A 24696-nucleotide genomic window follows, 5' to 3' on the forward strand; every position below is an offset into this window, starting at 1 on the left:
AAGCAAAGCTTGTCCTGCGTGCACCTAAACTAACCATGATGCGACGGCTGCGACGGAGAGAACGACGTCACTGACGGTATGCCCGCAGACTGCCGTCGTCGCTTGCGTTCGATGCCTCGAGTTTACTCGGCGGCGTGGTTAGCAGCATTCGCCCGGCATTGCCGCTTGCGACTCGTCGAAATTAAATTGCTTCAAAATTAAATCTATCCGTTACGTAAGACAATTAATGTCTCATACTGCCTTACGCAACGACTCATATTCCCGTAAACGCGGCCTCCCCACTACGACGACAGAAGAGGAGCGGCAACTCAGCCAGCTGTGGAAACAGACGACGACGCTCGATCCAATGCTGATGATGGTAGTTTTTTGCGTACACGGACGCCACCGAAATCTGTGCTTTATAACAAGCTTCGCTTGAAAAAGAAGCAGTGGGAAATTCCTCACTGAGAAGACCGATAAACATACAGTGCGACGCAACTTGAGAAATAACGATATTGAAACGCCCAAGAATTTAGAAGAAAAGAAAAAAAATGATTGAATCGTCGCGATGGCACATAACGAGTCGCCGTATAGCGTGGAAGTCCCTAGTTATAACGAAATAATTTTTGAACTGCTCTGATAGCGTTCACGCAACAATGGCTGCTTGTGTACCGTCCAATGATCATATGCTGCGGCCTAAAGCTCACGGCATGGTGCGGAAACGCGCTCGCAGCGAAAGCGAAACTTTATGCGCGGACATACATGCAGACGCGCAGTCGGTGACTGCGAACCCGTGCGATCACTGCATTGAGGCTTCATTCTGTTATGCTCCATTTTGGTTATACAGACAGCACACTATAAGAACATATTTCACATAGTCTGCTCTCACTGCTCTCAGCGACTGCCTACCTTTCACGCAAGAAGCTTTAAGGGGACTCCATCCCGGCGACCGCGCGCAATAGGCGTCCACTGTAGTACGTATGTGGTAAAGAGATATCGCCTGTAAACTATACTGCACTTTCTGTTCGCCCATTATTATTATTTTAACAGTAAAACACTTCCCTCGTTTGGACAGTACTTACAAAAATGGCTGTAGGAGGGCTCCCACATGATGTTTTTATTGAGCGCCGACAGCCAAACCTATGGGGAGCGCGCCGCGTTATCCCTCATATATATACTACGCAAGCGAGGCGCTTCCAACAGATGGCGACTCCGTAACTCCTCGCCCCCAATAGTATAAAGTCGGGCTAGTAGTATACGGAATCTCCAACTCGCCTTTCTTGGCGTTGTGTTAGAGAGTGAAACACAAATATCACATGAGCCTAGAGGTGCGAGAAGAAGCGCCCGCCTACAAAGCGGGTGCCCGTACATTTTATTTCTCTCACATTCAAGCGTTGAAATGGAAGGCAAGAACGTACGCCTTATTATTTGATATGAAAACTCATGCAATGCACTGAGAGGGATATAGGGAACAAGCAGGCTGGCAACTGCCACAAAGCCTGCCTACTCTTTAGAAGGAAGGGATAGAAAAGTAAGCTGAAGAAGGGAAGTAAAGAAGAAATAAACAGCATTCGCACAGAGCATACAGACACGCAAATTCAGGCGCACGCGCAAAAGATGCAACCAGCGAGTGCCAATTACAGTTGCCGGTCTATTATCAGCCAGTTCTCTCCGCTGACAGTTGCTGATATCCGCAGCACATTGCTGTGTTCATCCTCGAAAAGTGTTTACATAACACGGCAGGTTGCAGACATAGCGCATGCACCGAGTCTCTCGCCGGTGCGGGAATCCGGGCGAGTGCGTCTCAGCCGGTCAGTGACCTCGGGGCAGCATGTCTCGCAGGTCAGCCACCGCGTAAGCCACGGCCGTCCAAAAGGCCGCGCACAGGTCCAGGTCGCGGCTACTCACGGCGCTCACTGTGTCGGCGCGCGTATGGTGGTAGTGGAAGTACCGCTCGTTACGCGTCAGAAGCACCGAAACCGGCACGCCGAGCTCTGCCAGCTTGGTGACGTCAGAGCCACGGCCGCGGCTGGGCTCGAGCCGCGTAGCGCCCACAGGCGCGGTCAGAGTCAGCAGCCGGCGCAGGATGCAAGCGGTCGTATTGTCGCCGCCGCTCGTGGTGAGCCCGATGGGCGCAAATGTGCCGATGTCCGACTCAAGCGCCAGCGACACGGCGTCCATCTCTTCCCGGTGCCGGCGCACGAACTCGGTGGCCCCGTGCATGCCGATCTCCTCTGCCGTCCACAGCACCAGGCGCAGTGTGCGCCGTGGTCGCAGCTGCATGCGGCGTAGCTGCGCCATCGCTGCCAGGCCAATGAACACGCCGCCCGCGTCGTCCACCACGCCCTGGCCCACGTCCCAGCTGTCCGTGTGCGCGCCCACGATCACGTACTGCATGAGCATACCACACCCCTCTGAGCTATCGGGGATAGCGGAATGGCAGTCAACAACGGCAGTCAGTCGGTTATCGGTTTCAGCTGAGAAACTGCCCAGAAATAGGGCGTGCGAGATACGTGGTCTGCGTTTTATCCGACCATCTATAAAATAAAGTTTTTCGCTTACCACTGTTCTGTTTTAATGCGATAGCAATTATATGGACACTCCAAGCACATTCCTTCCGTCGTCGTCGCCGTTAGGTTCCGTATAAAGTCCAACGGCGATAAACTCGTCGCCGCGCGCCGTATGCTGCAAGTGCGAGTGAAAAACGCGCGAGGGACGCGCGCTTTCACGGAGAGCGAACGCACTGCGGAGAGCAAACACGATGTCTCCGGTCGTGCGAAAGGTCGTGGGGGGAATGGGAGGGAGGGGAGGCGACGTTTAGCTGCGACACCAAATGCGTATCTTGCGACCGGGCGCAAGGGGAACTGATCTCCCACGTGAAAGAAGGAAAGCGGGAAGGCAGCATGGGAGGGAGAGTGCGCGGCTTCTACTCTGCCAGGAACTGCGTACTTTGCTCGGCTGAGGGCTGTCGCGCGCACCGTATCTTGAAAGCGATCTCAACACGGCTCTGGCCTTTGTATGCGCTGTGCTTTCGCCAATATGTTTCCGTTGAAGCGACAGACCACACGAACCTTCGGTCACTGTTCATACCGCGCTTGCACACGCCAGCTTTTTGACAGTACTTGTCTGCGGTCATCGAGTGTGATCTATTCATGTTTGCTTGAGCACGCTGACATCATGCTTGTAAATTCAGTTAGTAAGCGAATGTGTCCAAGTTTATGCAGCCCATAAAACTACTATCCTTACTCCGTATACTCTACTAGTAAATTTGCTATCGCAATTGATGGTTCGCCTTTAGGGCGAAACTGCGACTTTTTTGTTTAACACTTTAAGCATACTAGTGTTTAAGCAAACAAAATTTTTCTTGCCGTGTTGTGGCTTTCAGTGTGGAGTTTCTGGCTAAATGACTTCGGCCTTAAATGAATGGTATGCAGCAAGCGTAATTTGTCGGATTAGAGCAGGGACAGAGGACAACGAAGAAGTTTGGTGCGGCATTCCTTTTATTTTGAAAGCACAATCAGATGAGAAAGAGCGATGCAATAGCACGGCCGCAGTGGTACCACACCGTTGATATAAAGGGAACGCAATCTGCACCTCTTTGTCGCATCCGACGAGAACTGTCTGTACAAGTTTTAACGTGACAGCGTTAAGGGCCCCGTGTCGCAGAAAATCCAGCGTCTGTGGCGGAGAAAATTATCCCCAACCAGCTCGGCGGCATGGCCTTGCGCGTGGCGGAAGGTTTTAGCGAAGGAGAAAATCATCCCGAACCACCCCGACCGCGCAGACCCTCCACGTGGGGCAAGGTTTTGGTGAACAAAAATTGAATTTCTCACAGTAAAAGCCATCAGAAAAATGGTAAAGTACGGCTTAACTACAACCTACAGACATGGTGGCGTAGGATTGTTATTTGACTGTACGAGAAAACATAACTCTGTTACGAGGAAACTCAAACACAAACCCATTTTCTAGCATTTCTACCATACCAACTACAGCGCGCTCGGGTAGTCTACTTGCGAAAATGCTATTCAGATGGCGCTCGCATCCTAGGGCAGGTCAAATTGGGACTTCGCCTGCTTAATGCGTTTTGGACACGCGCGCGCGTCGGTGCAATAGCAAACAATTAATAAAATAATAAAAAGGTGCTAGGGCCTTCACATTTTAATATAACACGACTTATATTGCCCCTGGAAAAACGTATTCCCAGAAATGCATTTCTGTTTAAAAGTGAAGCCGACTTTAAGGGGATCAGTGTAAGCTTGGTCTAAGTTGCTGCGCAATAAACAAGAGTGTCACTCGGTGCTCGTGGCACTAAAAAAAATTGTAGCATTTTGCATTATTGTCTCCCAACGATAATGGTCATCAATCTTGTGTACGTTTCGTTTAACGCTATGCGCTTGCTGCTTTTCTGTCAGGAACACTATGCAACGCTGATACGCGCATGCGATTCGTGGCCGATAAATATCGGAAGCGCATCGCTAAAGAAAGGAAATGCACACGAGGTAGACGGCGATTATTTTGGGGGGACAGGATAAGCCACAAAGGGTGCCAATTTTTCTTGGAGTGTATACGAGCGCTAATTCAGCGGGATCGTTCTGGTCATCTCTGGAGTCTTACGATGCCATAACAGCACTGCGCTAAACAACCGAGGTGCACTAACTTTAACAGGTCCGTTCAGATTGCCTATGCTATAATTTTAAAACGTATGTCCCTCCATAACGCGTGTAAGTATGAACCATATTAATGTCAAGCATTCTTGTCGCATCTAGACCCGTTTTTCCCGCCGGATATCTGACCGTTTTCGTGGGTCGATCCCGAAGGCAAGCAGTGAAGTCTGACACATGCTTTCAAACAGTGACCTATGAGTACATTTGGAGCGCACAGCTGTTATCAAACGCTGAGATAGCGCTCAGTGTGACCTTCAGACTCAGCTGATCGAGTGCTAATGAAACAATGTACAATCACTTATATCACTTGACACATCCGCTCTCGGATTCTAGGTATAGCGCACCTGGGTTCTTCCACAAGTGCGCATTGACGTCCGTAATGACACACATTGGGCTTGCTACGCCCTAACTGGTGAATCCACCAGTGAAACCACCCATGCTATTACTCGTCAAGAAACGGTCGAAGCCACAATTAATGAACCAGTGGACATTGAGTAATTATCTCGAACGATGTACATTTCTTCATACTCTAACAATGTAAATTTGTAAAATTGTACATAATCATAATCTCTAGCAATGCGATTTGTCACAAACATTTCATCTCTACAACCTGCAGTGTACGTTTCGCATCAGAAAATTACGATGGTTCGTGAGTGCACTTCTACTACCAGCCCCTGCGCCAATAAACCACACTATATAATCAAACAATCACGTCTGCTACCAAACAACAATGCTGCGCATTACGTGCGCTCAACTAGAGTTGTGGTTGCCGAATGTTTTGTTTATTTTTTAAGATATTCGAAAACATGATACTGGTGCACACGGTGTACATTGGTTGGCTGGCATTGGTTGGCATTGAAAGAGAAAGCGAGAAGTGTGCAGCTTCCACGCCCGGAAATGAGTGCCGCGATCCGTCAGCGGTGCACGCTCAGTCGCCGTAATATCTGAAGACTGTTCTTCAAGTTACAGGCGTCGAATTCAAAGCTCTTTGTTCGTAAGTGCCGTTTGCCATTGTCCGGCTGCCTTCGCACGTTTGGTTGGCATCACGATTAAAGTTCCACGGTGAACCGTGAAACCCACGATGAAATCCACGCTTTTCACCGTGAAATCACACGGTGAAGAGCCACGGCGTGGGACGGACGCCATGGCCCGCTCCCAAAATTGAATTAAGGTGGATTAAGGTTGGTACAAATTAGAGCAAGGTGGATTAAGGTGGAGTTTACTTTAAGGTGATAACTCAGAAAAGTCCTAATTTAGAAGAGCTATTAATTAGGCTAGTTGGTGTGCATTCATTTTTCTTGCGCCAAGTACTGTAGGACGCAACAGGGACAAAACGAACACTGGATGGGAAGCGGACACGAAGTGACACAGGGGAACGCAAACTACCAACTGTCAGTTGGTATATATATATATATATATATATATATATATATATATATAGTTTCTTAACAAAACGTCGCTTTATGCGATGAAGCACAATATTAACTGGAACGCCAATGCATTTCTCCGCAAAGTTAGGGGATTAATATCTCGAAACTGGTGTCATCCCGAGAATTCGTTCCGAGTGGATCCGCCTTGCGAACTCCACGGCTACAATTTGTAAATTGCAATATGCCTGATCAGGTAATTAGTTAAAAACTTAATTAATGAATTTTTGTGATTTATTTGATTATGCATTTCAATTTTTTGCAATTAATGTACGCGTCTTCGAGAAGACCAGCTCATTAACTAGAATTTGGCTATCTGCCACAGGCAACCTTAAATAAATTTTGAAAGTGTTCGCTGAAACACCCTGTATATATATATATATATTGTAAAGGAAAGAACAGGAGACAAAGACACAGCACCCGTTCACTGGGCCGGCTGTTCTATTCACTTCCTCTTCTTTTTCCCCGTTTTCCCCGTGTTACTGAGCTTGTGCTTCCACTTCATTACACTATATATATATATTGTTCTCGTTTCTGAATGTTTGTGTGCAAGGTGGAGACAAGGAGCGACCTGTCGTGCAGAAAGTAACGATGAACCGAGCCGACCTCGAAATCGTTTCAGCCGTTTATCCTCATTTAGCTAGGCATTAGGACTCTCTCTTTCTCTCGACCGTTGCTTTCGGTAGCAAGGTAGTGCAGGCAATACTGGGGAAAGAATCTCCGCTTCCTATTTGACTGTACTGAACTAATTGCAATGAGCCCTGTGAAATCGCTATTCAATGACCACTCCGCCACGGACATACGCACTGGCGGTTAGTGAACCTTTGCCGTGGATGCTTTCCTGGCAAAATAAGTAGCCAAGTGTCCAAATGCTTAAGATTCTTATAAAGAGAGGATAAGATGCACACACGCAAAAACGGACATGTAAAGCAGATGCTGCTCAAAAAAAGAAAATAAGCTCGGGCGCACGCCACTATATTGTCTGCTACCGCGATTCCCGTTCGTGCACATTACCTGATCCGGAAATACTGAGCCCGTGATGTCGGCAACAATGTTTCTGGAGACGCCCTGCGTGTGATTGTTGCTCATCTCCAGGTGCACGACAACGTTGGAACCTGCACGAAGAGAAGGCCACCAGTCAGGAATAGTGTTTCTCTCTCTTTATTGGGAGGGCTCATTGTGTATGCCGTATTTGTCCAATGGGAAGTAGACAGTTTTTTTTTAATCATTTCACAGCAAAACTCCCTGCGGCTTATGAATGCATTAAAAACTTCTAATGGCAATCCGACTTATAATGCCTCCCCCCCCCCCCCCCCGCCCGCGTCTTTCATACTCTACTGATAATAGAGTTCACTCGCTTTTCAAGAGAATATGGTGTGGGAAGCGCGTGATTATGAGTCATCAAAGTTCGCCCTTTAAGCATTAGACGATAATCTTCTAGCTGCCATTTCATGAAAAGAACAGCCGCTGTCTAAACGTAAGAAAGAACCACACTTGTTTCTTTCAAGGTTTCATTATCCTCGAAATGTACATGTATAGTGCCGATTGAAGCAGACGAACGCATGAATCAGGTACCCATGTGTACAAGTCATCAGCTTATAATGTATACAGTGCAGACCAGTGTGCAGTGTAGTTTTTGCTGTAAAGCTGCTATTAGGTTAATTCAAAAGAAAAGTACGAATTCACTGCCTTGCGGGACTCCCTGCATTACGCGGCGACAGCTACTCGGACCTTCAATAGTCTGAATAAAAATGGTTGAGCTATACTTGAATATGGAAAAACCGATTTAAGGAATCAGCCGCACAAAAGTGAAGTCTAACATTAACGAGAACATGGGTGTGATGTAGTGCCTAGCATCCCCTTGACATTGAGAAAGACTGATATAGTTAATTTTCTACGTGTTAGACCCATGTGACAAGATCCAGCACTATATACTAGTGTAATGCCGCTATAGAAACCCTGTCAAGTATTTCGAAAACGCTTTCATATTTTCCGATGGTCCACCATTTTCTCCATCACCTTACAACGGTAGCCTGTGCGGCTTAAGGGCCTGAAAAAGTGGGATCTTGCTATGTTTCAGGATTAGTATCACGCGAGTGACTTATCATTCTACCTGCCGGTCCGAGGCTTTTCTTTAATGTTATATATATCACCCAAAAAGATCACGTGCTCGTGACGCCTGCGGCAGTAAGGATGTTCCACATCCGCCCCTAGGTTAGTGAGTGGTGGCGCTGGCTAACACTCCCAGGGTTAGTTCTAGCTGTAAAAACATAAATACCCCAGAAAGTGGATGGGAAAACTGCTCCGCGGTAGCTCAATGGTGAGAGCATCGCACGCGCAATGCAACGACGTAGGTTCGTTCCCCACCTGCGGACAGTTGTTTTTCATCCGTTTTCATTTCCATTCACTTATCATTTCTTTATTTCAATTAGTAAGTACAAATAATTTCCCCTATGTTGTTCTTGGTGCCATTGTTTGTTGGCTTCTTATGATATATATATATATATATAGGGTGTTGTTTTTGTCAGCAGCACTAATTTTTTTTAGGTTCCCTGTAGCAGATAGAACAATTCCAACCCTTAATTTGCGTACAGAGAAGACTCTCCGTATACAGTACTTTAGCAACCGCATGCGCTCGCTTCTCTGTGTTGCGCTCCGAGCGCACAAAAACCGGCAGGAATCACTGTTACGCAATAGAAATTTGCTGAATACGGGCCCAGAATCACGGGGAACGATGCCGCATTCGATTTGGTACGGCAATGGATTCTCTTTTTCTATTTATTGTTCCCTTGCAAAGGCCTCGACAAGACCGCGTGAGAGCCACTGCTCGTTACAACGTGAAAATTTGAGCGCTTAAATTGCCCGAGCTCCGCGCCACCTGTACCAACCGAGTGAAGCTCACCACGTTCCGCGAGCCTTGTCAACAATTCAGCATCCTCGACAGTGACTGCGGCGGCGGGGATCTTCGGGTAGTCGGCCACGTACTTCAGCATTCCCGTGTGCGGCGTGTACAGCGACGCTGGGGTCGCAGAGCGCACCAGGGCCGCCACGGCGCCGTATCTGCGCATTGCGCGCACGGCGCTCTGCTTGCACCATTTTGGGCAAATAACACGCCAACAGGACAGTTGAAACACAAGCACAGAAAAAAAAATAATGAAAGGATTTCGCTGATTGATTGGACATAAGTATTAGTTTCCCTCGATAAACGAGGGTGTCAAGTACGCGCAAATTGTAATCGTGCACGCTTATAAGTTTGCTATATATGGTATACAGTACCTCCAAGTATATAGTCTTTCGGACTTGCTGTTCAGACGTGAATTTTTTCGTTCGAGATTGACTTGCGTAGGATAATACAGACATACGTGGAAATGTTCACAGCAGAGGTCTTCACTGGAGCTTTCTCCATATTTATACTATACCATTTTTTCACTTTTTTTTATCGTTAACGAATTTTTTTTTTATCGACTGTAGCCTGTCGCACAAATGTACTCGCTAAGCTGGATTACTCGAATCGGTGGACGTTACGCGCACAATAAATGAAAATACATAATTGGTTATTTTAAAAAATCCCAATAAACTATTTAACTAGTTACTTCAGAACGCATATTCCAATCTACGAATTAATGCCAGAGCTTTCACAAGGCACATCCATGTGGAGCGAATTTTGAAGCTAAAGCTCCCGCTTTGAGATGAGCGCTGTCAAACTTGCGGTAATGATGCACCGCTGATCAATAAAACGAATTTTTATGCATTGGAGCTCAAACATAAGTGCGTCTCGCTGCACCAACCAATGCGTCTCGCTGCACACTTTGGGAACGCATATCTAGAAACTGGTGTCATCCTCAGAATTCGTTTCAAGTGGATATATGACTTGCGAACTCACCGGCTACAATTCGAAAATTCCAATATGTGCCATAAATATATTAGTTTAAAAGCTATTTGACAATATTTTGTTAATTCATTATGCATTGATATTTCTCGTCAAATAGTGTTAAATTAAATTATGGGGTTTACGTGCCAAAACCACGATTTAATTCTGAGGCACGCCGTAGTGGCGCGGGGGGGTCCGGATTTATTTTGGATACCTGGGGTTCTTTGACGTGCCCCCAATTCACGGTACACCAGCGTTTTTGCATTCCGCTCTCATCGAAATGTGGCCGCCGCGGCCGAGGTTTGATCCCGCGACTTCGTGCTGAGCAGCGCAATGCCAAAGCCACTAAGCAACCACGGCGGGTACCCAAATTGTGTTGGCCTTTTAGAGCAATCAAGCTTATATGAAGTATAGTTGGGCTACATATCACGGGCAATTTTTGAAACTCTATTAACGGTAGAAAAAAAACTCTTGTATTATTCCACTGCGTTGACTGCAGAGCTCGAGTGGGAAAAGAAAGTTCTAGTAATAGTAGACAAAAAGTGGAAGGGGTCGTTGGCAGTATCCGTAACTGTATGATGTTGTTGTGCACACCTGAAGTTCCCTATACAGGGTGTTTCATTTTAGCTGCACCAAATTTTAAAAATTGCCTCTGGCAGATAGGACAATTATAATCCTTGATCTAAACTACTCGATCAGGCGGCCATTACTTCCACGAGAAATCAAAACGTCTAATTGAATAATTAACATAATTACGCTAATTAACTTTTAAATAATTATTTTACGGCACATCTTTCAATCTACGAATTATAGCCGCTGAGTTCGCAAGCCGTATTCACTTGGAACGAATTCTCAGGACTGAACCAGTTTCGAGATATTAATTTTGAAAGTGTCCGACGAAATGCATGGGCGTTCCAGTTAACTTTGTGCTTCAATGCATAAAACGGCGTCTTCTTCAGGAAGTTAACTTTGTGCTTCAATGCATAAAACAGCGTTTTCTTCAGGAAGTTAACTGGAACGCCCATGCATTTCGTCGGACACTTTGAAAATTAATATATCGAAACTGGTTTAGTTCTCAGAATTCGTCCCAAGTAGACTCGCCTTGCGAACTCAGCGGCTATAATTCGTAGATAGAAAGATGTGCCGTAAAATAATTAACTAAAAGGATAATTAGCAGGATTATGTTAATTATTCAATTAGGCGTTTTGATTTCTCGTGGAAGTAATGGCCGCCTGATCGTAGTAGTTTAGATCAATGTTTATAATTGTGTCATCTGCCACAGGCAATTTTTTAAAATTTGGTGCAGGTAAAATGAAACACCCTGTATATACGGCCAGGGAGGAGATACAAAATGAGAGGACGATGATCGAAGGATTAAGAGAAGGTAAGTGGTTAAGAATAATAATTACATATCACGTAAACACATGGTATAATATAAATACGAATAACACAGACGCATTGAGCACTCTAGAACCAAAACATCATCAAAACAAGCTAACAATAATGCAACACGCGTGAACCATGATTACAATATAAAATTGACGAAAAGTACAAAAGGCCGAGTCAATTTTCACTACTGGTTCATGGGCATCCATGTAAGCAAGTGAAACGGCAAAAGCACATTCGCGCATTCCGAGCAGAGCCGGCGGACAGCCACGAGCCTGTCATATATATATATATATATATATATATATATATATATATATATATATATATATATATATATATATGACAGGCTCATGGCTGTCATGGCAATATATATATATATAACAGGCAACCTTAAATAAATTTTGAAAGTGTTCGCTGAAACACCCTGTATATATATATATATATATATATATGTATACAGGGTGTTTCAGCAAACACTCAAAAATTCTTCAAGGTTGCCTGTAGCAGATAGCACAATTCTAGTTCATGAGCTGGTCTACTCGAAGAGGCGCACATTACTTGCACAAGCAATTGAAATGCATAATCGAATAAATAACAGAAATTCACTAATTAAGTTTTAAACTAATTACCTGATGGCCCATATTGCAATTCACAAATTGTAACCGTGAAGTTCGCAAGGCGGATTCACTTGGAACGAATTCTCGGGATGACACCAGTTTCGAGATATTAATTCCCGAACTTTGCGGAGAAATGCACTGACGTCCCAGTTAGTTTCTTCAGAAAATGTCGTTTTATACATTCAATTTAAAAAAAAAAGCACAAAATTAACTGGAACGCCAATGCATTTTTCCGCAAAGTTCGAGAATCAAAATCTCGAAACTGGTGTCATCCTCAGAATTCATTCCAAGTGGATCCGCCTTGCGTACTCCACAGCTACAATTTCTTAATTGCAGTATGGGTCATCAGATAATTAGTTAAAAACCTAATTAGTGAACTTTTGTTGATTAGTCGATTATGCATTTAAATTTTGTTGTGCAAATAGTGTCCGCCTCTTCGAGTAGATCAGCCCAATAACTAAATATGGGATATCTGCCACAGGCAAACTTAAATAAATTTTGAAAGTGTTCGCTGAAACACCCCGCATATATATATATATATATATATATATATATATATATATATATATATATATAAACTTCCCAATCAAAGTGAAGTTAATGAATTAGGGCAGTGAAGTTCGTATGCCAACGGCTACGATTAACGATATTTCTTCTCATAACTATAGGATCTAAAATCGTTCACGGCGGAACAATTTTATCTATCATGGTCCTCCAAAAACTGTTGATGAAAATAGCGATGCTTTTCTGTCAAGGGTTACAACATTCTTTTCACAAACATTTATTTAATAAAGTTGGAATGCCCTCAAACAAAAGATTTATAGGCTTGGAACATGTCGTGGTAATGGGGCCCCTCCAGTTATTTTTAAACTGCTGCACCAGCACAAAAACAAACAAAAAAAGTATTGCTAATAAATATGGATTTTCGTATATAAGAGGAATTCTCTCCACACGTGCGATCAGTTCAGAAAAGCTATGGGTTGTCACAGCCGAATTCTGAGATAATGGCTCCACTGTCCACTGAGATACGACCACGTTTTTGTGGACAATATTGCAACGCTCTCATTAAGATTCCTAGTCGTGCTTACGCGGCTGCTTCACGAACCAACCCTCCCTAACATCACGCCAACTCTGACATACGTATCCTGAATGTTAAGTCCAGAAGACCTTTTTAACAAATATCCAGATTTTTGTCTCTTTAATTACATCCAATTCCCCTCAAATTGTCAGTGTCACGGAAACATGACTGCATAGTTACGTGTTTGACGCCGAGATAACCCCTCCCAGATGTAACATTGTTAGAAGCGACAGAAAATATGGCCGAGATGATGGTGGTTGCACTGTATTTATGATCTGATATAAACTGCTCTGTGCTCAAATCACCCTGCGGTACAGTATGTTATAAGACAGTATGGTGTAAGATTCACACAGAAAACAATTTCGTCGTAGCTGGCGTTCTTTTAGGTACACGTGCTTTAGTGTTTCTTATTGTTTTTGCTTCATTCTTGTAGTGCCCCACTCCTGCGATAGCTCTGCTGAGCTGCAGTATTTACAAATAAATAAGTAAGTAAGTAAGTAAGTAAGTAAAAATATAAATAAATAAATAAATAAATAAATAAATAAATAAATAAATAAATAAATAAATAAATAAATAAATAAATAAATAAATAAATAAATAAATAATACTCGGTTATTCATGTTACGTAAGAACAATTCTGATTCAATTTTATTTGTTTTAGCCTTTCTCGGCCAGGCTGACTGCCCTTAGTTTTGCTCGCTCTTTTCCTGAAGTTTGTAAACTTTCCTTGGTATTCACACGGTTGCGGTGGAGTTTACGTTAGATTTTTGCAAAAGATGTCAATTTTTCACGATTGTTTTCTTGCACGCAGGCCATCTCACCTGAGAGCCAGTGTCTTGCTTACTGTGACTTCAACAATCGCTATCATTTTTGAGAATGCAACGGGGTCACGAAGAGGAGCCATAGACGCATTACGGAGGCAAATATTAAATCACGGTCATGCTAGACATATACTAAGAGTAGATCGCGACTGATGCAGAAGCAGGGAGGGACTGGCCCTCACGGACCCCTGACATAGCCAGCCTGGATACACGTTATGGCTAAGCTTGATGAAGTACTGAGTCGTTTTAATAAACCAGAGAAGCGTCAGAATATGCAACTAGCAAAGCATGACGTTACCAATTCTAAAATTAAAGAACAAACTGTCACTATTCAGGCTACAGAGACTAGTTTAGGTTTAGGTCCGAGAACTGGAAGTTGAAAAATTAGAACTAAATTAACGGAGAAATTACCTATGGATCCAGGTTATCAAAATTACCTAGGAATTCATTTTATCAATGATTGTGAGGGTAAATATCCCCTAGGATCTCGCTACGAAATATCAGCTTCCTACTCGCAATTATCACCAAACTAAGGCTATTCACGGAATAACTATCGCTATACATATGCTTTGTTAGCTTGGAGGCTCGAGACAAGAGGTTAGGAAAAGTAAAGTCCTTAAATTTTGAAAATGACCATTATTAAGATTTGACAGCTTTGAAGAGGCTGCTCTCGTTGACAAAGAAGCGAGCTAGAGCTAGGCATGCACTATCGCTTCGTATGGATCCAGAATAGGCGCATATTTGTAAAGAAGCTGGAAGCTACAGGTGCGCTTGTAAAAAGCGTTATCCAAACTTGTTGACCATGTCTGAAAACTTCTATACTTTTGGGGACTGGACAGAAACAAATAGGTGCGGGTGTTTGAACATTCAGGTCTTGTTGCATTTGAACTGCTGTATGTCATGTCAACATTAGGAACCTGCCGGGGTCGATCAGTGAGCGATGGCGTTGCGCTGCTGAGCACTAGGTAGCGGGATCGAATCCCGGCCGCGGCGGTCGCATTTAGATGGAGGCGAAATGCAAAAACGCCCGTGTGCTTGCGTTGTAGTGCACGTTAAAGGACCACAGGTGGTCAGAATTAATCCGGAGCCCTCCACTACGGCGTGCCTCATAATCAGAACTGGTTTTGGCACGTAAAACCCCAGAAAGAAGAACAATGTCAACATTAGAAGTCTGAAAAAGCACTTGGACACATTGCAGATGTACCTTCAGTCAACGTGCCGCACTTGGTTTTTCTTATCTCAACAGAGATCAACGTGAATGAGTGCCAATTTTCTCATTTTCAAATCGTAGTTCCTTCCCGTACTTAATTCAAAAATTACTATTCCGATCTGACTGAGTGTCTTAAAATAGGTTATCTGTGAGCAAGCCGCTAATTATTACTTTCGGTATGCCCCAGGGATCTATATTGGGGAAATTGTGATTTAAAATCTACATCAATGATCTAACATGCCTACAAATGACTTCTAAAGTTTATTTGTATGCTGATGGCACTGCAGTTGTTTTACCTAGCAGGGTAACATGTGTCTATTAGATTGGTTTATAGAAAATCGAATTTTCATTAACAAATTCAAGACCATGCAACCTACTATGTTTCCACAGTCCGTACAAAGCCATTAACGCCTTTACATCCAATTTTGCTGCATGACAGCAGCTGCTAGAGTTGTTCTTGCCCTCCGGTGACCTTATTGCACTGTGCTAAATACCGAGGTCATCACTTCGATGGCACATAATCTTGGAATTTCCATATTGAATGCGTAGTAATGCGGCTATGGAGGAGGAGAAACAAACTTTATTCGGGGTCGAAGGGGGGGGGGGGGGGGGGGGGTCCTTAGTCCAGGGATTCTGCGCCCTGAGCTTTGGTTAGTGTGTAACACATATAACTTAACATCTGCTTGAGATGTCTCCCTGATGAAGGCTGCATCTAAGGCGTTCGGTGAATATGTTATAGGTACGGCTCTTAAAAGTTTAAGGTTCAGCATCCATTTACAAGTTTAACTCGGTAGAGTAAATCATATATGGGTCTTCATTACTAAAAAACTAGTACTCTACTAGCTTAAACACTGAAAATATCGAAAGGAGACAGCTCAGGCAAATCGAGGAGTATAAACCCGCACTGGTCTACACAAAATATGGGAGAAACCGTCATTTTTGTATTCAACTTTATTTCAATAAGTTGCAAAGTAGTTTTACTTCTAATTCATTTAAACAAATGCAAGATTTCATAAGGTCATCGATTATGAAAAAGAAATGCCTACTACACGCTATATATTAATTCGATGGATGATGTCATCAAGCAGCCTGTGCCTGCCTTTTTGTAAATGTTTGTTTTTATTCTGGGCACTGTTAAAATTTTGTTGTTGTTGTTGTTGTTGTTGTTGTTGTTGTTTTTTCATTTTCCTGCCGATACTTGTACTCATTCTGATATTTGTTTATTATTAAATTAGTTTTCTTTTATGCATAACTCACGTTCAGCAGGATGGTTATTTATTGTGGTATTGATTTTTCAAGCTGCGAAATTGTTCGCAAGCTGTTGCAGGGTTCGCGAGCTTGGTGCTTCTTTTTTTTCAGATAAGCAACCATGTTACTGAAATTAGGAGCTTCTGAGCCGAGATTGCCCAGTCACGCGTAAAAGCCACAAGGCTTACGCGGACTGGAATTTGCCTGTGCATTTGTGAGCAAGTAAACGTTCTGTTCTATTCTATCTATTTAGAATGGGTGGTGGCGTACCTGGCTGCGTAGGAAGGCCCCTTGCTGCGGTACGGCACGTACTGCCAGTAGTCGATCCACTCTGGATTGAACAGCACGACGGTGCCGTTCACCTGGACGCCGAGTGTCAACAAAGGGTTGCAATGTGTCTGATCTATGAACACCCCATACATGTTTAATTTCAGACTGAACTATTCTGCTGGAGGAGAGTGCGCTCCAGTTGCCCGCCGTGGCTGCTCAGCGGCTTTGACGTTGCGTTACTAAGCACGAGGCCGCGGGATCAAACACCGGCTGTGGCGGCAGCATTTCGATGGGGGGCGAAATGCAAAAACGCCCGTGTACCTTGCATTTGGTACACGGTACACGGGCCCAGGTGGTCTAAATTAATCCGATTCCTCCTCTACGGCGGGCCCAATCATATCGTGATTTTGCCACGTAGAACCCCAGAATTAATTATTGCGCTATAAATTATATGGACACTCCAAGCGCATTTTTGCCGTCGGCGTCACCGTGATGTTCCGTATATATTTAGGTATCTATATGCTATATGCCATGCTATATGGCATGCGGTATATGCGGGTTATATTGCCACACCATTCTATCACTAAAGTTGCTCATACCAGGCCTTACATTGTTGACAAAATTATTCCTGAGAATTTTGAGAATGGCAGCCCACAAACTACTGTCATGAAACAAAACACCGACAGCGCACGCCTTTTATCATAAATCTTCTCAGATTTAAATATTAAAAGTTCGAAACAATAACAGAGCTCAAACCTTAAAATTATGTAATTTTCAGTGGCGTGGCTGTGGACTACCTCTGAGATCGGCCCAGGAAATAGGTTCGAAGCATACCCGAGACGGAAAAGTGGTGGTAAAGTCGCTAAGAAAGGCGTTGGCTTTAATTAATAAACATAAGTGAAATTGTCTGATTGCAGGATTCGAACAGAGGACCCCTACCTAGCACAGCAGCCCGTTTTTACTTAGCTTACGTTTACTTCAGTTCACACTGCCTCTACAGCTACGAGTCTTACACTGCTTAGACTGCATCTGCTCTTACGAACAGTTCAAGCATGAGTGCTTTTTTCTATGAATGTGGGCCCAGGGGCCGATTTCATAAAGCTTTTCGTTTGTAAGTGCTGTTTGCCATCCGCCAACCACCTGCACTAATAATATCTCCAACATCACGATCGGCTGACATCTGCTCTTACAAAGAATTCTAGCGTAAGCGTGTTTCTGAGAATACGAGCTGAGTTCTCAAGACCTCGTAAAAACAGGAGCAGGCCAGTTGTGAAAATATTAGCGAAAGCTACCAGCCAATGAAAAGCAGTTTTTACGAACGAAACGCATGCGAATTCGCACCCTGAGTTCATAATCGCGATGCAATTTGTACTTAAGTGTGGTTCGTAAGAACAGGCGCCCATCAATCGCTTTAACGAATATATAATTAGCGAAGGTGGTGGGCCAATGAGAAATACGCGTAATTGGTACACGAATGAAATGTTGTGAGTTTGTCCTTTGACGGTCAGGAAGCAGGGGAGGAATTAGGCCACGATTTATGGCGCCGGATTAACTTTATCAGTCTCCTTTACGAAAGTGGTAAGTGAAATTGTTGCAGAATGTACAAACACAAAGCCTTCTAATGTGCTAGTTTCAGCTCATTTGCACTGCGACAATGACCATATGCCGAACTAGACTTTTGGCCGAGACCTTTGAATTGTAGGGCCAAAGTGACAAAAGAAAAAGGAGTTTCTCGATGGTAAAGTTAACAATTCTCTCTGACCCGCGATGCTTATCAAAAGTTTTCTTTTACATTTTTTATTTCTTTACGTGGTCGCACGTCGTGTCGAATGTTTATTCTCGTGTTCGAGGCTACCTCGTCATTGTTACTTTGATTGATATCATTGTTTGTCGCTTATTGCCACTTATGTGTCTATAATGTCTCGATAGTCTCTCCTTGGACATCAACTGTATGACTGCGCTTTAATCATCAAATCCTCGAGAAGCATTCTCAGATATACCTTTGGAGCTTTGCGCCTTCTATACTGTAAAGCAGGGATATTGGCCTATATCAAGTGTTAATACGGTATCTTCTCTAAATCTCAACGTTGTGCGTAACTCATGCGGATGTTTCTATATTTTGTCTTTAAAAGCATGTCGGAGTCGTTTTAAGTGAAGCTTTCATTGGCGTTCGCAAGGAACGCTATTGCTTGTAAACTAAATCAAACGAGGGCTCTATAGGCTCTGATACGAGAGAGTGCAGGGGAGAGAGAGAGCGAAATAACTCTATTGAGAAAAAAATAGGGTTATTGGGGCCGGAGGCTGGGTCCTCAATCCAGGACTCCAGTGGCTACCGCCACGCACCGGGCCTTGTCGAGGAGGGTTTGTACGGTAGCGCGATTAAAAGACAGGACAAAAATAGGTGTGATTTAGCTTTGGCTAACCCTGGTTGATAGCGAAAGCTTCACTGCCCTGGCTAGGCCCATTGTCGGGCTGTGGCCGAGGTGTGGTTTCGCAATGATATACAGACATGTTTGCAATAAATACAGTGTTCATTCATTATTTTTTATGCCTATGAAGACACTGCGGTGATCAGTAAAGTAGTGATCGAGACTTGGTTGCAACTCGCAGCCGGGCCCAACTCTACTCGGGCAACGGCGGCAATATCTCTTTTCAGGGCTCCGTAAAGGCCTAAATATAGTCCGACGTAGCGTGAACGCGCGCACACGCAATGTCACGTTGGCGAGAACAACAATGGCTATAGTTCGACCGATGGTTCGACGTACTGGCGCCGCCAACGTAACCGGACGCGCGGCCAATGCGCTCCGACGCGCCCGGCGTCTGATGACGCTCGCCCGCGTGCCGATAACGTCGGACTATAAACGCGCTTTAATGCTCTCTTGTGGTTTGACCTCTAGCTCTCAAGGTGAAAACTGTTGAGTCGCCGACGGCTGCCGGAGGTAGCGTAATGAAGCTTTCGCTTCAAAAAGAAGATGCACACGGCGTCGTCTGTGTCTCTGTGTGTCTTCTTTTGTCCTGTCTTTTAATCGCGCTACCGTAAAGCCTCCAAGATGCGTAACCAACAAGCCCACATTGCAACCTTGGTCTAGGAATTTCGATTGAGGATGCTGGTCGAGCCAATGGGGAGTGCCTCTGTTGTGGGGAGGATACTAGGACCTCGCAAACTATCCTTTGCTTCTATCTCCGTTTTCAATAAACCATTTTCGAAAATTTTTGCGGTAAAATGATCGCTGCACGGCGCTTTACAACTCACAAATGTATAACAGTAATTTATATCACAATTTATGCAAGAAAACCTCTTCAGGGTATTATTTAAAGCTTGTACCTGATATACAACTTCTCTCTTACCGCCTATACTCTCCCCCAAAATGATCCACAACAATAAAATTTGGCACAGAGGTTTGCGACAATTGTGTAAAGACCCTTTAAATTTCATTCGAATTCAAGCCAGAGTTTTAAGCGTTCATCTTTGGGTGTGTGCGAATGGTAATTTTTGAGAGCAAGCCAAATGCGAATCGAATAGTGCTAGAAGAGTCGAATCGAATTTCAAAGAATTTTCGAATAGTTTTGAAATATTGAACAATCTTTTTACCATTAATATTAAGTAATTCTCCCTTTTTGGTATCCATGACATTGGGAATTGTCTGTCATTACTCTGCACATCGTGATTGGTGAAGCACACCTTATTCAAACATTAAATGGAGCATTTGGAAGTTGGAACGAAGAAGCAGTTGGTTCGCATACTCGGGAGCCTTCGAAGCCTGCACAGCTGCACCATCATAGCGAAACATTAAAATGCAGTCTTGTGATCTGTTTATACTTTAAAGACCAAACGAAAAATTCACGTCGTTTATGGTGATGGCAGAGAGAAAACGGCACTTAATTCGCTGGTTGGAAGAGTCGCAGTAGATGGTTCCTGAATTGTTTCGAATGTTATGAGCCCAAGTTTAATCCGAACAGAGCTTGCACACAGGTACTGCATCCATAAGTCTAATGCCGCATGGTCTTGAGGGTAACATAAATAAATAAATGAATAAATAAATTGTAGCAAGCGATACCCCCTGCTGAATGCCATGTCTAAACAAAATGTTAGGGCGAATGATGGTGGTTTGTCGGGGAAATGGGGTTTTCTCAGCGACGCCGGGTGCCCTGCTGTACGTATACGTTATGTCCAGAATGGCTAGAATGAAATATATTGTATTGTTGAATTGAATTGAATTCTGGAGCTTTACGTGCCAAAATCATGATTTGATTATGACGCATGCCATAGTGGGGGACTCCGGATTAATTCTGACCACCAGGGGATACTTAACGTGCCCCCAATTCACGGGACACGGGTGTTCTCGCATTTCAACCCCATCGAATTGCGGCCGCCGCGGCCGGGATTTGATCCCGCGAATTCGTGCTTAGCATTGCAACATCATAGCCGCGAAGCCACCGCTGCGGACTTATTGGATTTTTCCCCCTTCAGGTTAATTAACGTGAAGTACTCGAAAAAAAATATTCGGGAAATATTAAGATTTGTGAACAGTCACTAATGAATTTGAGTCCAGTAGGACAATATACGGTTCTTTATTCGAAAGTTGGGAATATTCGCACACCTCTAATTCTCTTGTACCACGTCTTCAAGATCTTGACCCATGTTTGCGGACTTTTCGGAAAACTAGTGATGGCTCCCGTCACGCGCAATATAAGCCGTGTCGTAGGGCTGACCGAGAGCTGCCGCGTGCCAATACGTGAAAAGCTCACCTCGGCGCGGCGACGATCGAGTTCCTCGAAGGAGCGCACAACCAACACGGGAGCCGTGAGGCCCCCTGGCGGCGTAGACACAGAGCCGCCCAGGCCGAGCACGTCGAGAGGCACGGGCCGGGGCTCGACCAGTTGCGCCAGCTCGGGACCGCGCTGCCACACTGGTGTGTCCACGGGTTCCGTTTCGACGCGGTCCAGGCCGGCGGCCCGCAGTGCCGCCACTATGTAGTCAATGGCGGCCTCGAGGCTCTCCGACCCGACCAGGCGGTGGCCGAACCGATCGGCGAACTCGGCCAGAGCCCTGTACGTGGCGCCGGACTGGGGCCCATCGTCGAAGGCCGACAGGATGCGCCGCACCACGGGCCCGTAACCGTCGATCTCATCGGCGAGAGTCGAGGGCAGATCGCACCTGTTCGGCAGGGTGTGTCACGAGCAGACATTTGGTGCACACTGTAAAGCAGCGCAGCGCAACGGACTCATGAAAGAAACCAGACGAGGAGAGTCGAATAGGACGCCGTTGACCAGGCAGAGAAGGTTTAGGTGAAGATGGAGGAACGCAGTTTAAGGAAAGCTCATTCTCCTGTCTCTCTCGTGCGTCCGTTGTGAAGCGGTGCTTGTATAATAAGGAATCACACCTGTCGGTTGCGGGGCCGTTCTTTGAGAACATCACCGAGAGAAGCAGTGGTAGCGCCGGGTTCATCGTGGCTGCCTCAAGTAAACGGCTCCGAGGCCCCACGGCTAAACCTCTGGTCGTCGACGGCCGCCGGATTCCTTCGCAGCAAGGGACCTCTTGGATTCACGGAAGATGCCGGCTGCTCTAGTGACGTTCCCCGGCTTGCGCGTACCGATAAGCGCCGCCGCAGTTGCCGCGATACTCGATCCAGGAGTTTTTATCTGCAGCGTCTTCATCCCACTAGCGATTCCGAGGAACGTCGAGGATGCGACGCTGAGATGTGAGATCGGAGAGGCCACGATCGGACCATGGCAACGGCGCGCTCTGCACCCGCTTTGTGGACACGCTTCCGTCGCGGGCGAGAACACCGGAGATGTAGATGATGTTGTTCCTCAGTGTGCTGGAGCAACCCACTCTGGGGGATCGGCCATTAATCGGGTGGATGCAAAACTGGTACTAATTTTGAGGAAAACTGGTAATAACTTATGAAAATTAAAATTTACGATAGAACATAAATGAAACAGAGCCAAAGACGAAGATGACTTAATAACAGAACATCATGCACTTTTCAGTTAATGAATATTGAATCTTGCTGCTAATATTGCGCCAATTTTAACATGTAACATCGCCTTTCAACAGCAGTTACTCTATAGCAGCCCTGAAAACGTATTCATAAATATAAACTGGAATTATCCGCTCACTTCTTGGCCGAGACACATGTTCACTGGACAACAGCAACAACAGCGTTCTTTCTTTTCTTCGTCTTCAGTCTCTCGCGCTATCTGGGTCACGTCACCACACGAACTCGCCCAGTTTTCCTAGCCATAGCCTCCTATATTATTATATAGGATGCTATGTCCTAGCATTATGCGAGGTAGCCATTAGGGTAAAACGAAAGTAGCGCTACAGCTAGAAATTGGGGGACCATGGATCGAGTCTGAGAGGGTATGTAGGAAACCCTGTCATTGAATAGATAAAAAGAAAATTACAGCAGATCCAACGAGTTGGAATCTATATACAGCGAAGCTCTGTGTGAGTGCATAAAGAATCGGAACACAAGTACACACACACACACACACGAACACACTCACACGTTATACCGAGCCTTTCGTTAAACGGAGTTGCTGACTACTAGCGAGTACGACGAATGCCTTGAACGCATCATGATTTCAAAGGCAGCAGGCGCATACGCATGTAGCGCAATTCGAACCCATGCTGTCCCCAAGAAGCGTTTACATCCTCATTACGGTGCAGCCGCGGATGCGCAAAGGCGAGCTTCCTGGTCGTCTTTTGCTTCCCTCGCGCGGCCGGCGCCGCCGCTGCCGCGGATGCGCGGAGGCGAGCGCCATCTGGTGGTGCTGCAAGGAACCCAGCGGCGCGCGGGCTCCGCTGTGATTGGTTGGCTTACGTGTATTCGGCAAGGGAACAGCGAAGCCGCAGCGCCCACGGTCACGAAACCCGGCGAGGTGCGCAACGAAAAGCTTCCCTTTTAAAAATTGAGGCAGAAACTATCGAACATGTTTCTCAAAGACGGCGATAGCTGTCTTGTGTAATCTGGTGCATTTTCCCATGCCATCCGTGAATCACGAAACCTTATGGGCACATCAGCAGATAACGAAGGGGCAATCTCGCTGCCAAACACAATGCCAAATGATATCACGACAGAGTATATATCTCGTAATCACAACGCCCCAGTAGAGACCCCGTAGCAACTCCCACTATCCCTGCTATTCTGTCTGCGCTGATCAAGCGGTCGCGCTCGACGCGAAGGTGTATGCTGCGGATGGGGCACTCGCTAGATTTACTGTATAGGCTCCCTTTAGGGAGTCTAAAGGGAGCCTATACTGTAACTCAAGCCCTCGCAGATGGCGCGTGCCATCATCTCCTCCTCTTTCCCTAGTGGGCTGACGTCACCCGCCCACTCGCCAACCAGTCAGGTGCCTTATTCTCCTCCTCCTCCTCTGCACCTGCGCTTTCTGTCACCACTCCTTACTCTTGTCCTGGTTTTGTTGTGTGAGATTGGACAACGTCCATCCAAAGTTAATGAAGTAGCTAATGTAGTAGTATGAAAACTTTATTTATAGCCTTAAAAAGGGGTAAGGGATCGTGTGGGAAAATCTAGTCTTGCTTCTTCACCTGCCGGCGAGTAGACTCCTCAGCTAATAAGTCCAGCAGCAGTCACCACCTGTTGCGCCGTGGGTGCGACGTGCTAGGCGTGGAAGTTGTAGCAGGTACAGTACATGTAGGTGAGTAGTGAGGCGCCATGAACTCGGTTGCCGTCTGGAATAGCGGTGCCCGGTTGGCGTGTGCTGGGGCGCAGGCATGCTCCTGCTGATTACCACTGAGAGACTCGTGACCTGGAGCCCATCGAAGCAGAAGTCCATCGAAGCCATAGTACTATAAATCTATAGAAGTAGTTAAAGAAACCTATCGCTTTAATATATATATATATATATATATATATATTGTGAGCATTATATTACCCCTTCATCTTCTTCATCTGTATATACTCATCATGGCCAGCGTCATTCGCTTCAGCGCGCGGCCTGCATAATAAACCGTCGAGGTTGAACAGCTGTCTCGCAAGTGGTGGAGAGTGCTCTCGATCCCTTGGTCCTCTACGACTTCGAGTTCCCTGGAGCTTCGTTCCGGTCGCCGCTTGCCCCGCCTTTCCGCCACCATGCCCCAAGAAGATCACCA

The 24696-nt window shown here is 45.4% G+C and overlaps 1 protein-coding gene across 1 annotated transcript; it reads right to left on the reverse strand.

Annotated features, from left to right (window-relative positions):
- Window positions 1-1314: 1314 nt before the first annotated feature.
- On the reverse strand, window positions 1315-22406 carry LOC119433672 (carboxypeptidase Q). The gene is made up of 6 exons (XM_037700925.2): window positions 21959-22406; window positions 21324-21732; window positions 16575-16666; window positions 8973-9130; window positions 7085-7185; window positions 1315-2370 (listed from the first exon to the last, which is right to left on the reverse strand). The coding sequence occupies exons 1-6, from the start codon at window positions 22021-22023 to the stop codon at window positions 1792-1794; spliced, it is 1404 nt and encodes a 467-aa protein (XP_037556853.1). The 5' UTR covers window positions 22024-22406; the 3' UTR covers window positions 1315-1791.
- Between the last annotated feature and the right edge of the window lie 2290 nt (window positions 22407-24696).

This window comes from Dermacentor silvarum, chromosome 1 (assembly GCF_013339745.2).
Source record: "Dermacentor silvarum isolate Dsil-2018 chromosome 1, BIME_Dsil_1.4, whole genome shotgun sequence".
In the NCBI taxonomy this organism is placed as follows: Eukaryota; Metazoa; Arthropoda; class Arachnida; order Ixodida; family Ixodidae; genus Dermacentor; species Dermacentor silvarum.

Bases quoted from the DNA above. Each gene is read 5' to 3' on its own strand.
- LOC119433672 (XM_037700925.2), bottom strand. From the start codon at position 22,023: ATGAACCCGGCGCTACCACTGCTTCTCTCGGTGATGTTCTCAAAGAAC. The intron at 21,733-21,958 runs GTGTGATTCCTT...CCTGCCGAACAG, and splicing joins AACGGCCCCGCAACCGACAG to GTGCGATCTGCCCTCGACTC. The intron at 9,131-16,574 runs GTACGCCACCAC...CGCAATGCGCAG, and splicing joins GGGCCTTCCTACGCAGCCAG to ATACGGCGCCGTGGCGGCCC.